This window comes from Drosophila eugracilis, unplaced genomic scaffold (assembly GCF_018153835.1).
Source record: "Drosophila eugracilis isolate 14026-0451.02 unplaced genomic scaffold, ASM1815383v1 contig_649, whole genome shotgun sequence".
Classification (NCBI taxonomy): Eukaryota; Metazoa; Arthropoda; class Insecta; order Diptera; family Drosophilidae; genus Drosophila; species Drosophila eugracilis.
In genome coordinates, this window is record NW_024573535.1 from 731172 (window position 1) to 744113 (window position 12942).

The 12942-nt window shown below is 40.3% G+C and overlaps 1 protein-coding gene across 2 annotated transcripts in view; it reads left to right on the forward strand.

Moving 5' to 3' along the window:
• The first annotated feature begins 272 nt into the window (after positions 1-272).
• The window catches only part of LOC108103159 (transcription factor Sp9), a 29182-nt gene continuing 16512 nt past the window's right edge, over positions 273-12942 (forward strand). The window contains exons 1-2 of one of the 2 annotated variants that reach the window (XM_017208540.2): positions 458-520; positions 994-1395. In XM_017208540.2, coding sequence (XP_017064029.2) covers positions 1282-1395 — 114 coding nt within the window. In that variant the 5' untranslated portion in view covers positions 458-520; positions 994-1281. Of the gene's footprint in view, positions 1396-12942 lie in introns of both variants that reach the window. The other variant, XM_017208541.2, reaches the window with a different exon arrangement.

The window sequence follows — 12942 nt, forward strand, 5'->3', positions numbered from 1 at the left end:
ATATATATATAAATATATCTTTACCCCTGGCATCCATTCGCACCACCACCAAAGAGCGGTGGTGGTTTAGAGAGAGAGTCTCTTGTCTGTACGACCGTCTCTCTTCCTCTGCTGGCTTTAGCTTCGGTGGAGCACTCTTTTGTTAGCCTGAGATCAAATGGGAAAAAACAACGGTTCGCAGGCTGTCTCTCTTGCGCTACGGTTGCTGCTGCGACGCCGACAGCGGCAGCGACTGAAGCGGCGGCAGCGGCGACATTTAGACAAGCTTTTTGTTCGCGTGAAACAGTTGCAAGCCTTTGAACGATCAGCGACGACGGCGTTACTTTTGGCGCGGATACAGCAGCGACACTTTTTTTTCGTTGGCAGGCGCCTCCTGTCACTGTCACCGAGCAAACAAATCAACAACAAACAAAACCAACAACAAACAACAAACAAACAAACAAATAAACAAACCATAAACAAAACATAAACAAGCCAACCACCAAGCAGCCAAGCTAAACAAAACAACTGTGCATTTTTGGTTCGAGTTTCCTTTCATTTTCCAATCGCTTACATTACTTTTTTTTTGCCTGTGTTCCTTAAGAAAAACGAAAAAATATCGAGAAAAATATCGACAACAAAAGTATCGAAAATATATATCTGCAATCTGCAATATAAGCACAAATCTGAGTGACAATAAGAGCAGTCAAACATTGCAACTACCAAAAGAGCAAACAACAGCAAACATCAGCCGACGGCCGTGTGAAGAAAAGTGCAACGCCGACGGACTCAAGAAAGATACAGCTACAAAGATACAGCCATTGAGATACATATTTTATATACAGTTACAGATACGGATACTATCTGGGCTATTAGCTGGACCACAATCCTTATCGCGTTCTAGCCCGTTTTTGCCTTTTTTTCTGAGTGCGTGTGTGCTTGTGCTGTGCTGTGCTTGCCAAAAAACCAAATGTCCATGTCCTTTATGTCTCTTTCCCTTACTCTCCACAACAGTGAGCCTGTCCTGCAACAATAGCCACAACAACAACAACAACAACATAATCTATATATACATATATATAAAAGAAAAGATAAAGATAAACACAAACAACAACAAAACGAAACAAAAGCGAGAACCTTTGTGAGAACCCAAGTGGCCGCAAAACAAAGCCAGTCGACCAAAAGCAAAAAGACACCATCATTGTGCGCCTCAAATTGACAGCGGCAGCAGCAGCAGGAACGACAACTGCAACTGCAACTGCAGCAGCGGCAGCAGCAGGAACACCAATAACAACAATAAACATGCTAACGGACATGACACCGACCGCCGGTCAGCTATACGGTTCCCAAATACCGGCCATGGGCATGAACATCACCAACATCGCCACACACTTGCAGAAGCCACAAGTTAATCCGGTAAGCCGAACCCAAATCCTACTCACTTATAGATATATATCCCAGATATCTATCTATCTTTTGAAAGGGTCACTTTAGATGCTCTTATCGCGCTGCAGCATCTACGCACTTAACGGGGGGGGGGCCATACAATTATCAACACACTTATCATCACTTTAGATACAATTGGCACTTCTTGGGTTGAGAAAGTATCTACATCATAATCAGATTAGTTTAGAAGTTGTGTGCTTATTAGATACAAATGTATCTGATTGAAGGAGACAAAAGATGAAGTAATAAGGCTATAAAGATCAGAAAGAATAAACTATAAAATAGATACAATTATTGGGTGTTTCTAGACTTTGAGAGCTTCTCTTTACGTAACTTAGCTATTTATGGTATGAAAGATAGTTGCTTCATGATCAGTTAGTAAAAGCAGTTGGAAACAAATTTAACTGAATGAAAAGGCACAGAAAATGAGAGGGTATATACTAAAGGAAAAATGATCATAAGGTGAAGATATAGAAATCTTTTTTACAAATTTTCCTCACCTTAGAAATCAGTCAGAAAATGGTTAAGGCTGGTCAAGAAATTGTGTTAAGAATCGGAGCTTCTGTCATTGGAATATCTTTTAGATCAAATTCTGAGCTATATAGTTATTAAAGTATCTGTAGGAAAGGGAAACAAAATGCCAACTACCACCTCAAAAACTTCTCTTTTTATATCATAAAATCAAATCTTTAAAAAGTGCAGAAAATGTGAAGAATGAAAACTCATTTGCTAGACAATCCTTGGAGGTAAATATTGAGTTTAAAGATAAAAATTATCATTATTTTTGATATTACTACTAAATCAAGCTTAAGGAATTGAAATATATATAAAATATATATCCTTAGATATAATTTCTTAAGGAGAATGAATGAAAAAGAGCTTGAAATTCAAGTAGAAAACAAGAAAAAATATTATAAATACAATTTTAACAGCCAGCTCAAGCGATTTTAACCCTTAGTTAAAAACAAACTAAACATTAAATAAGTAAAATAAAAAAATCCAAGAGTACATAATAAACCCATAAATTACTCCCAACCACATATTATATTCCCATTTAAGAACAAATTCTTAAACTTAATCAAAGAACCACATAAATATGTAGAAGTTAGTCAGCTCTGTTAGTTATCTTCCTACAAAGCACATTTCAAATTCATGTTTTAAGTAACCAAACGGTGGCAAATACTTAACAAAAAACCAAGACACTCAGAAGACAAATACAGATACAAAGTGCCTCGATTTACACCCACCATTCGGTTAGCCAAACATCGGGCCAAACAACGCCCCAAGAAGTATCTCATAGATAGGCACACATGTGAGCTAGCTGCGGACAAGTGGCTGGCAGGCATTTTGTGTCGAGTTAGTCATGATTTGATGAATGCATCCCACAGATACTCGAGCCTTGGTACATAAATCATTCATGGTCTTGAAGTGAGCGTGGCGAAGTCAAGTTGTTCTATGGAAAGTATCTGTTGTCATTTGATTTCCATGCTCAATGGAAAATATCTCTCAGACCCGATTGCGGCTGTCAAAAAAACCCTGATTTCTCGCCTGTATATATATATATACTCATATTCAAATATGTATATCGGAAAAATCAACCACTTACACGGCATTAGCATTGACAATAATCAGCCATAAAGAAACGATGACAACAGACGCCGCGGATACCGATTCGCATCCGTTGGATTCACAGTAGCGCTCGCACCTTTTGTCAGCCGCTCAGCTGGATTCCTTTTTTTCCCTTGTTCCCTTGTTTTTGTGAGGCGATGATGGGAATCCATCGAAAGGAGAGCCTCCTGGTGCCTGTGAGTATCTCTAATGCTGGAGAGCGGGACACAAATCGATTGGTTGCGGCTTGTTCAGGATCGATTTTTCAGCTTTCGGTGTGCCAACGGATTTCACGGTATGGGCCACAGATACACATAGCTGCAGATACAGATACAGATACAGATACAATAGGTATGTACGCTGCCAGGTAGGCGCCGTCTCTCGCTTACCAAATCAATTATTCAGGCTCACTTTAGGTGTGAACCTAACGATGGAATCATTCCTACTTTAGATTTTTGGATTTTGTGCAAAACTCTAAAGATCATATTTCCACGCTGACTTATCTGACACGGCGGAAGCAAACACTTAAAGGCTAAAACAACGCATCAGTTCATAAGTTCATAATGATCTTCTGGCCCCGATCCGAAATTCGCTCATCAATCTCGTCCGGCCTTTGATCTGGCCCGAAAACTAAGACAGATTTCCGCTAATGATCGTTTTGTCCGGCTCCTCCGGGCTTTTTTTTTTTTTTCGTTTTGCTCTCGATTTCAATTCGGCTTTTCAATTAGCAGATAGATTATGCAAACCACTGTTTGTTGCCACATCATCGGATATTCGCTCGAGAAACCCTGTAATTCGAAGCGAAAGGTCAGCGGCTAGATCAGTTGCTGATTTGTATTTTGTAAAGTCTTTACTATATGATTAGTCTGATTAGGCTTCGAGTTGGTGTCAATGTCAGTGATTGGATTCTGAAAGGGGGAAAAACTATCAATATCAAGATAGTAAAGAGTAATGTCAAGAAGTTGAAAGTTCCAAAACCGCATTACTGCCAAAACATAAACCATTTTGTAATGAAAAATGCCAACACAACCTGACCACCACCTTCACTAAACCATCAAATCACCCATAAAGAAACATTTTTGAAAGTTTATAACTAGAAGTTATTAAGTGTGGCAGATTGGTCTAAGGGAATTCTCGATGTGTTGGGGATTTAGCGGGAATCGCATGACACTTTTAATAGAGTCAGCAACGCCAAATGGCCGCAATGTGATTGAGGGGCAATCTGCTGCTGCTGCTGCTACCCCTGGGGCCCGCCCACTTTTTCCATGTTTTCTCAACTTTTCCTATACCAAAGTGCAGACGCCACGCAACTGCGTGTGCCCATAAAAAATGTATTTGCCAAGAACCGCAGAACGAAACGAGCTGGCTCCTCTGTATAGTATTAACTGGCCCCTGTTGGCCACTACACCAGCGGATCTGCATATTGATGGAGGACGGAGAGGAACGAGAAACGTTTATTAAAATTAATACCACATCAATCATTTAACAAACGCGCCTGTCGGCCAACTTCAAAGCGTTGCCTGGGACTAGACCAAAAAAAAGAAGTCTTCCAGCCAACTCTGGGGCCTGCTTAAGAAAGTTACACATGCGCATTGGTTTTAATTAAAAGCGTTTAAAGCCATCACAAGAGAGTTGGGAATGAAAAAAAAAAGAAGAACAGATGAAAGATGATAAATTACCGAGACAAACTGAAAATTAACATTTGCTGTGGCGGGAAACAAAGAGACAGCCATGCTAGCCTGGCTAGGCAGAGATCAGAGTGAAAAGCTCAGGTTTTTTAGCTCCGCAAAAGGGATTATATTGAAAGCCGTTGTTAAATTATTGAAAATCATGCAACGATCCGCGTCGTTTTCCCATGAACAGCAGCCTCATTTGTTCACTGTTCGCTCTGCGTCGGCATAATCAGCATAACAAAAGGAATTAAGCAATAAAATATTAATGAAAATACACTGAAGAAGATCGCCGCGTCATTGACTAATTTGTTTGTGGTTCCTCCGGCTTCTTTTCACGTTCTCCGTTCTCTGCTCTGAGCTGTGAGCTGTGAGCTCTCAGCGGTAAGAAGGCGCCAGAGATCTTGAAGGCAGGGAGTGGCCAGCGGTAGCCGTGACAGGCGCCCCATAGATCGTGCACAGGGAGAAATTTTAAGCTAACGAGGTTGGGATATACTCTAAGGAGTTACTTTACATTACATTTTAGTTCAAGGAAGCAGGTTTAGGGATCTTCATTGGTGTTATATTCAACATACCATAGCGATTGGTAAGCGATATTCCCAAGGAACTTTCCTAAATAGTGTTAAGTTCCCATTTAAGAAGGTTGCTCCACCTTCAGTGAGCATTTTCGGGTAACTAGCAAACTATAAGATACAAAACCATTAGCTAATAAAGTTAAAAAATGAAACCTAAATACCCAAAATTAATGAACAATATCCTATCTCTTTCCCAACTTTATTTTCCATCTGTTAGTCAACCAAAAGTTCAACTTTTCCAACTTCTTTAAACCTTTTCTAGCAGTGTTCTTACCTCCTTCGGCTGCTCGACATATTTACTTAATATGATTTGGCTTAATGAATGCACCTTGGCTTTGTGCCTTTCCCTCTGCCCCTTGCCTTGCTACCCTGTATTCCCATTCTTTTCCCCTCTTTTCTAGTCTGGGCACATTTTTCACCTTTGACAAAGGCTGAGCCCGTCGCAATTAACTTGCGTCATTTGGAAAATTAGTTGGCATGATGCTGCAAAAAGCAGCGAGTAGGGAGTCCAGCAAGTAGGGGTGGGGGGGCTGCGGCACAAGGTCGCTGCCGCTTCAAAAGCGCCGCTTGAAAAGCATTTTTCAATTTGGTTTTTCCTTTTTCCGAGCCTTCTAGTTGTGTTTTTTTTATTATTATTTTTTTTTTTTTCAATTACAAAGACCACGCACCAAAAATTCATATGCGTGTATCTGACATACTGACTTGCAGTTTATATAACCTGGCCAAAAAAGAAAAACTATGCTGAGAACACGTTGCGTATACGCAATGCTCAAAGCCGCTGGCTGGCTGGAAATTTGCATGGCAAAATGAGAAAATGTGAATAAAACTGGAACAGACCCTGACCGGAATCTCGATCAGAAATTGCTTGACAAATAATTCAATAACATTCAGTCACTATATATATATGTATATATAACCCCTGAAGAGTAAGCTTTACACGCCCCTTAGGGTTCAGGCTGGGTAATTGAGATTACAACACGTGTTAACTGCCAGTCAAGAGCAGCTCCCCCCTCCCTTGGACAATGTAATAAACAATTTAAATGCCAAATAGAATTTATGCTAATTTATGGCTCTTTCGAAAGGAGAATGCTTAAAAAATGCAAATAATAATTGAAATTATTTATATATATATAGATATATCCCCCTGATCCCCCTTTCTCTGACATTCCATTTGAGTTTCGTTTGCTTCTAATGAATATGAATATGAATTTGAATGACCAGAGAGAGAGAGGAAGAGAAGGCAGAGGGGCTGGGGGAGTGATTGACTGGACTGGAGTGACTGACTGGCTGACAGAATGACTGACTACCGGGCCAAGTGCATATTAGATGGCCCGGCAATTACCTGCAACAGCGCCAGCAACAACAGCAATCACTCAATGCTGAATGGTCTGAATGCGCTTCTAATGAGTTAAGAGCGTTGTGCTGCGGCGGGGTGGAGGTGGAGGAGGAGTGTGTGCTGGCTTTACACCTTACACTTTGAACATTCCCAGGTGAGATGTGGCTGCCACTGCCACCGCCACTGCCACTGCCACTAGCAACACCCTCGCCGCGGTGGTGTGTCTCTCTCTGTTCTATTATTCACTACTAATTTGAGCTGACATCGAGTACGCTGCAGGTGACAACCGCTGACAATCGGTAGTAGGAACTTTCGGTAGGGCACTAAAAAGAGGGGGGAATGTAGCCACGCCCACTACAAGCCTCGGTTATTTCCACATTTATCATGTAATAGTTTAACTTTTTTCTAATTAAACGGAGTACTGTCAATTATTTGTTAGATAATCTGCTTGGGTTTAAGCCAAAGTGGATGCATGATACTAATTTTCATTAGGAAAAGTTTGTGCTTAAAGGAAAAGCTTGTCTATAAGGTGGGTAAGAAAAGTATAAAGAAATACTTTAAGTTTGTCATAAGATGAAAACCCAAAAGAGCTACCATTTAACTTGAGTGATTTCTGCAAGTTTTAGGCATCTTCTTGCCTTATAGCCAACTCAAATAGCCCTGCAATTTTCATCTGCTTTTCCTTTGGCCAAGTGCAAAGGCGACGATTACATAAGCTGGACAATAACTTGTTATAAATTTTGTTGACACGAAGTCAAAGCGTTTGAGCAGCGTTGATTTGAATGCAAGTTCATGAGTTAATCAATTTTAATGCCCGTCACGGCAACGGCAACATGGCAACAAGTTTGGTACCCGGCCACGTCGTCTACAGATACAGATACAGATACGGATACTATATAGTATACAGATCCCCCCTCCACAGCAAAACCTCCTCCTTAAGCAATCAATCGATCCAGCCTCGCCTCGCCTCGAAAACACAGCATCGAATTGTTTGATCGTGTTGTAAATTTCTGCTCGTACCCAAGTATTTTTCAACTTGGTGACGGCAATGTTGCGATGGCCGCCTCTTAAGGAGGGTGAGAGGGAGAGGGTTAACCTCCCCACTCCCCACCCCCTGAAACTGGCCTTATACGGAGCCAGAGTCGGGGCAAGACATTATTTATTTATATGTATTTTTTATAAAGCCTTGTATAACTTGATAAAAACAAAAAAAAAAAAAAAAACAAGAAAAGAAAAAACTGAAACGAGCAACGGCGGCTGAGCTGAGCCGAGCCGCAAGATTGGGTTACGTTTAAAAGTTTTGTGCGCTTGCAGAATGAAATGATTTATGGTCTGAATTACAGATAATTGTGATAATCATACCGAAAAGGTTCGGGCGCAGTTCGCATTCGCAGATATTTCTCGCTCTCGTCCCTGGCTCTTATTTTTGGTTCTTTTTTTCTGTTTTTTTTTGGTTTTTTGGCCTGGAATCGATACAAAAATCGGGGCTGCAAAGGGTTAAGGCAGAAAGAGAGAGAGAGAGGGGTAGGCTAAAAGGCAGCCATATAAGTTCGAAGGGATGCGTGTCTAAAATGCATAAAAGATTTCATTTCGCCAGGCCAAAGGGGATTGAGGGATTTATGTTGAACAGACTTGTGATTGGAGAGGTTTTGGGAATACAAAAAGTATCTCATAGATACAAATATTTATACAAAAAGTATCTCAGAGATACAAAAAGTATTTCATAGATATAAAAATTATCTCAAGGATACCAAAAAATATCTCAAAGATACAAATAGTAAGGCATAAATATCTCAAAAATACAAATATATATACAAAAAGTATCCCAAAGATACAAAATTATACGAAATGTATCTCATAGATACATATATTAATACAAGAAGTATCTCAAAGATAATATTAATAATATTAATATTAATAAAAAAAAGTATCCCAATGATACAAAAAGTATTTCATAGGTACAAAAAGTATCTCAAAGATACAAAAAGTATCTCAAAGATACAAAAAGTATCTTTACGATAAAAATATTTATACAAAAAGTATCACATAGATATAAAAAGATACAAAAAATATCTCATTGATACAAATATTAATACGAAAATTATCTCATAGATACTAAAAGCATCTCAAAGATGCAAAAAGTATCTCAATGACATAAAAAGTATCTCAAAGATACAAATATTAATACAAAAATGATCTTATAGATACAAACACTAATACAAAAAGTTTGACATAGATAAAAAAAGTATCTCTTAGATACAAAAAATTATCTCAAAGATAAAAAAGTACATAAATAATCAAAAATATCAGTAAAATGCTTATAAACTTCACGATTTTGGTTAAAGTTATGCCAAAAAAATACTTCTGATAATATATATTTCCCCCCGAGACCCTTCTAGTTCCCGCTATCTTAACTTGCATCTACCCATATCAATCTCCATCTTGTTACTTCATTGCCATGCCCAGGACCTTCTTGACTTGTTCACCTCACCTCGCCTGAGTTCCTTTTCAGCTGAGCATCACTTAGTCTAATTCCCTCAGCGACCCCTCAGCATTCTGCATAACAAAGATTTTTGCTAATTTCTCGACAAAAAACCTAAAGAAAGGCGAACAAAGAAAGCAGACCAATCCGGAGATAATTCCAACACACACGGAATTATGGAGAAAGAAGGGCGCAGAGATTTGTCAGGAGATTTGTCGGCTCACAGGGCAACTTAACAAGGCACCAACAACAGACCAACATGAACAACAATGTGTGGCCGTGGCCGATGATGATGATGATGATGACGATGATGACGAAGATGTATACTAGGTACTATATATCCCTAAGATTCAGTTTGTTTTCGTTACGGCTATTTAGTGCTTTGGCCTGCTCAAGCGCCTCGGTTTTTGGTTTATTTGCTTAGGCGGCTTAGGACTGGAATGCCAGTTCAGACCAAGAGGATTTATCCCATACCCATTCCTCAACTTACCAAACTAAAAAAAAGAAAAAGATAGAAGGAAATCCTCTGTGTGTTTGCTGTGCATTTCACAACTTTTTATGTGGTCATATTTCTTGCAAGTGCTGAAGTGTGCCTGACTGACAACCCGAGTTGGGATGTTTTCAGATGTATATTTTTTTTTTTTTTTTCGGGAGATATATTTTGAATGGAAGTTGGGGGGAGGGGAGAGGGTGGGTAGTGCCCCTCTTCGAGTGACAGGAAACGAGCGCCGAGCCGTAAAACGCTTCAACTCCAACTCGGCATGTTTAATTGCCGTTAGTTTTTACACTCGCCAGCGAATATCTCATCGGGTGTCAAAGCCAGCCCACAAAACTCAGCTGATTTCCCGCTTTCGCCTGATTTATGTGCTAGGTGCTGATTTACGAGAAGTAGGAAGGGTGCTTGGCCCCTCCAGTTTGCCAATTGAATTCGGGATCAGGACAAGAATGATCGTTTTCCTTGAAAAGTTTCGACACGCTTGTCCGTAACTGTCCGTTATGTCCTTATGAAAGCATTTTTGGTGTTTTTTCAAGTCAAGTTTTTAAGTGTATTTCTTATTAATCTCTAAAGAACAGAGATAAATATTTTATAAAAGTTCATTCGATATCAGTTCAGGGATTATCTTCGCCTCGGAAAAGTTATTCCTCGCTTGTCCGTAACTTCCCGTTTTGTCCTTGTATATCAATTTTGTACACCTTCTCTCATTCAAGCTCTTAAATAACTTTATTAAATCCCTGAAAAATGCTGTTAAATTGGGTATATCATACGAGAGTCAAGAGTAGTTGATGCCCCCAAGATGTTCCCTTTGATAGCTGCCACTCTTTGGTGTCTATCTGTCGTCACTTGCAAAGGAAATCTCAGCCGCACCGAGCCAGCTGTAAATATTGTGTTAAACATTAAATGAAGTCGTTAAAATCGTTTAATGATGCACTCGTTAGTCATTCGCGTTGACAAGTGATTTGGTGACTTTGGGGGAACTTTCGGGGAAGTTCGAGAAACTTGGATGGGGAAGACGAGGGGGGGGACTCAGATGACGACTCCACCCACTTTGTGGCTGCTTGGCAATCTGGCGCGTCGAAATCAACGGGCATGACTTCAGTCGGCTGTTGTCAAAAGGAATTGAAAGGATGTTTGATGGCATGCTAAATTGACAAATGCATGCAAAACACTTTTCGGCTGCCGCATTTGCCTCATACCGCCGCCTCATACCGCCTCATTATTCATAGCTAGTAAAAGTCGCATGTTGCCGTCGCCGCCGTGTGGAGATGTTGCTGCTGCTGCTGTTCTTGCCGCTGTTGCTGTTGCGTGTAAGTTGCCATGCAATTGGCAGTGCCTCATTCCGATTTCAAACCCAATGCTCTCCTCTCGTGGAGGCAATTAGGCAAATGGGGGGGGAAAAGGCTTTTCTGGTCCTTTGTTACCTTGGCCCTTGCCATAAGCCCTGTTGTTGCTGCAACAAGTGTTGCCGTTGCCGTTGCTGTTGCCTTTATTGTTGTTATTACCTTTGTTGTTGCAGCTGCTCAAAGTCAAACGGTTTTGGGGGTCTAGTCATAAGGTCAAACTGAGCGCATTATCAACGCTGCCACAACAGCAAAATCTGCAATATGGTTGGGCACTTGAAAAAATTGTGGAATTTGTAAAGAAAACAGAAAACTTTGTTAAGGAAAGACCAAACATTTTCTTATGTAAAAAGGTTTTCCAGAATTTATTTATAAAAAATATTGAAAAATATAGGAAAAAATTGCTTTTTTTTCTTTTAAAGAAATTTATTAAAGGAAAAGCCTAAAGTTATTACCACAACCTATTTTTCCCAGTGCAAATCTGCAACATTATGCTTAAGCGCTGCAAGCGGTTCGTGCTTAAAAGCGCGCGACACACACACACGTATTCCGGGGAAACATTGTTGCTGTTGTTAGGCCCGCCAGCAACATGCAACATGAGTGGCTGTTGCTGTTGCTGTTGCTGCGCTGCCTGCTTAAGATGTATCTGCTGTGATTACCACCAGGCGAGCGTGTACTTAAGCATTTTATATGCTTTTTTTATGCCATCTTGTCCTTGTGCAACATCGCGGCTTGCAACTTGCAACTTTTGTCGGGGTCTCTCTGGATTTTGCAGTTTGCAGTTTAGAGTTGGGAGTCGAAGTCCAAGTCCGAAATTGGGTTTATAACTTTGCGCCGAGGCGCGCGTTGAAATGGCGTTGATGATGTTCATGTTTCATGTTTGTGGCTTGATGAAGCGCAACGATTATCCGCAGCAGCAACAACAACAACATAAACAACAACAACAACTGCAACACGGGCTGTAAAAATATGCCACAAATTGATTGATTTGCCACGGCACGAAGCTGAGCCAAAGACGTTTGGCCACGTTACAAACTCGTTTCAGTTTCAATTTCATTTTTAAAGGCATTTTTCCTACACCCCTTCATGCTTCCTCCCCCTCCCTTACTTTAGTTTATATACGTTTTTTTTTTTACTTTTTGTGGCAACCCAAAAGTGGGCGTTCTTGTTGCTGGCGTGCCAAAAACTATCTGAACATGGCGACAAAATATGCAAAAGCAAAAACCGAGGCCCCCAAAATGCAAATGCAATTGAAACGCAACGAAAATTGTGCAACGCCTACCCGCAACTCGGATGCAGCTCAAGTATTTATTTTTACATTTCTTTTTTTTTCGCTTCGATTTTATTTTCATTGCGGAACTGCCACACAACAATTTCCCAATTGAAATGTGTACGCGAAAATTGTTGCCGCTTGACAAATAAGTTGCATGCAAATAGCTGAAAATGCAGCAGCCACAGAAGCAGCAGCAAGCAGCAGCAATTGCCACTGCAACATCAACGGCAGCAGCAGCAGCAGCAGCAATTTGTATGCAATGAATTAAATTCCAGTGCACACAATTTTCTCAATGGCAGCGGGCTTTTCCATTGATGAAAATCACCAGGCTCACCTTTGACCAGCTGGGTTGTTTGTCAAGTTGACTTGACAGCAGCAACAGGAACGGCAACGTCAGCAGCACCAGCAGCAGCAACATTGGTTGCAAGTGGAAGGAAAAGTCCAAGAACTTGGCTGTTTAAAGGGGCAGAGAAAGAAAAGTTTGGGGATTTAAAGTAACCCAAAAAGGCTTTTTAAAAAGTGGATTAATAAGTTAAACTTTTTGTAATATTGAAAACATTAGCTAAAAAATCTGTTTTCCCTGCTAAACTTACAGTTTTCTGACTTCCTTCTACCAAGGTACCCCCTTTTTAACCCACTTTTTGTTGCTTTTTAACCACTGTTCCCCCCATTGACTTGACAAATTCGTTTGGAGGCAGTCGCTTGTCCAACAAATGCAATTAGTTAAATGAATT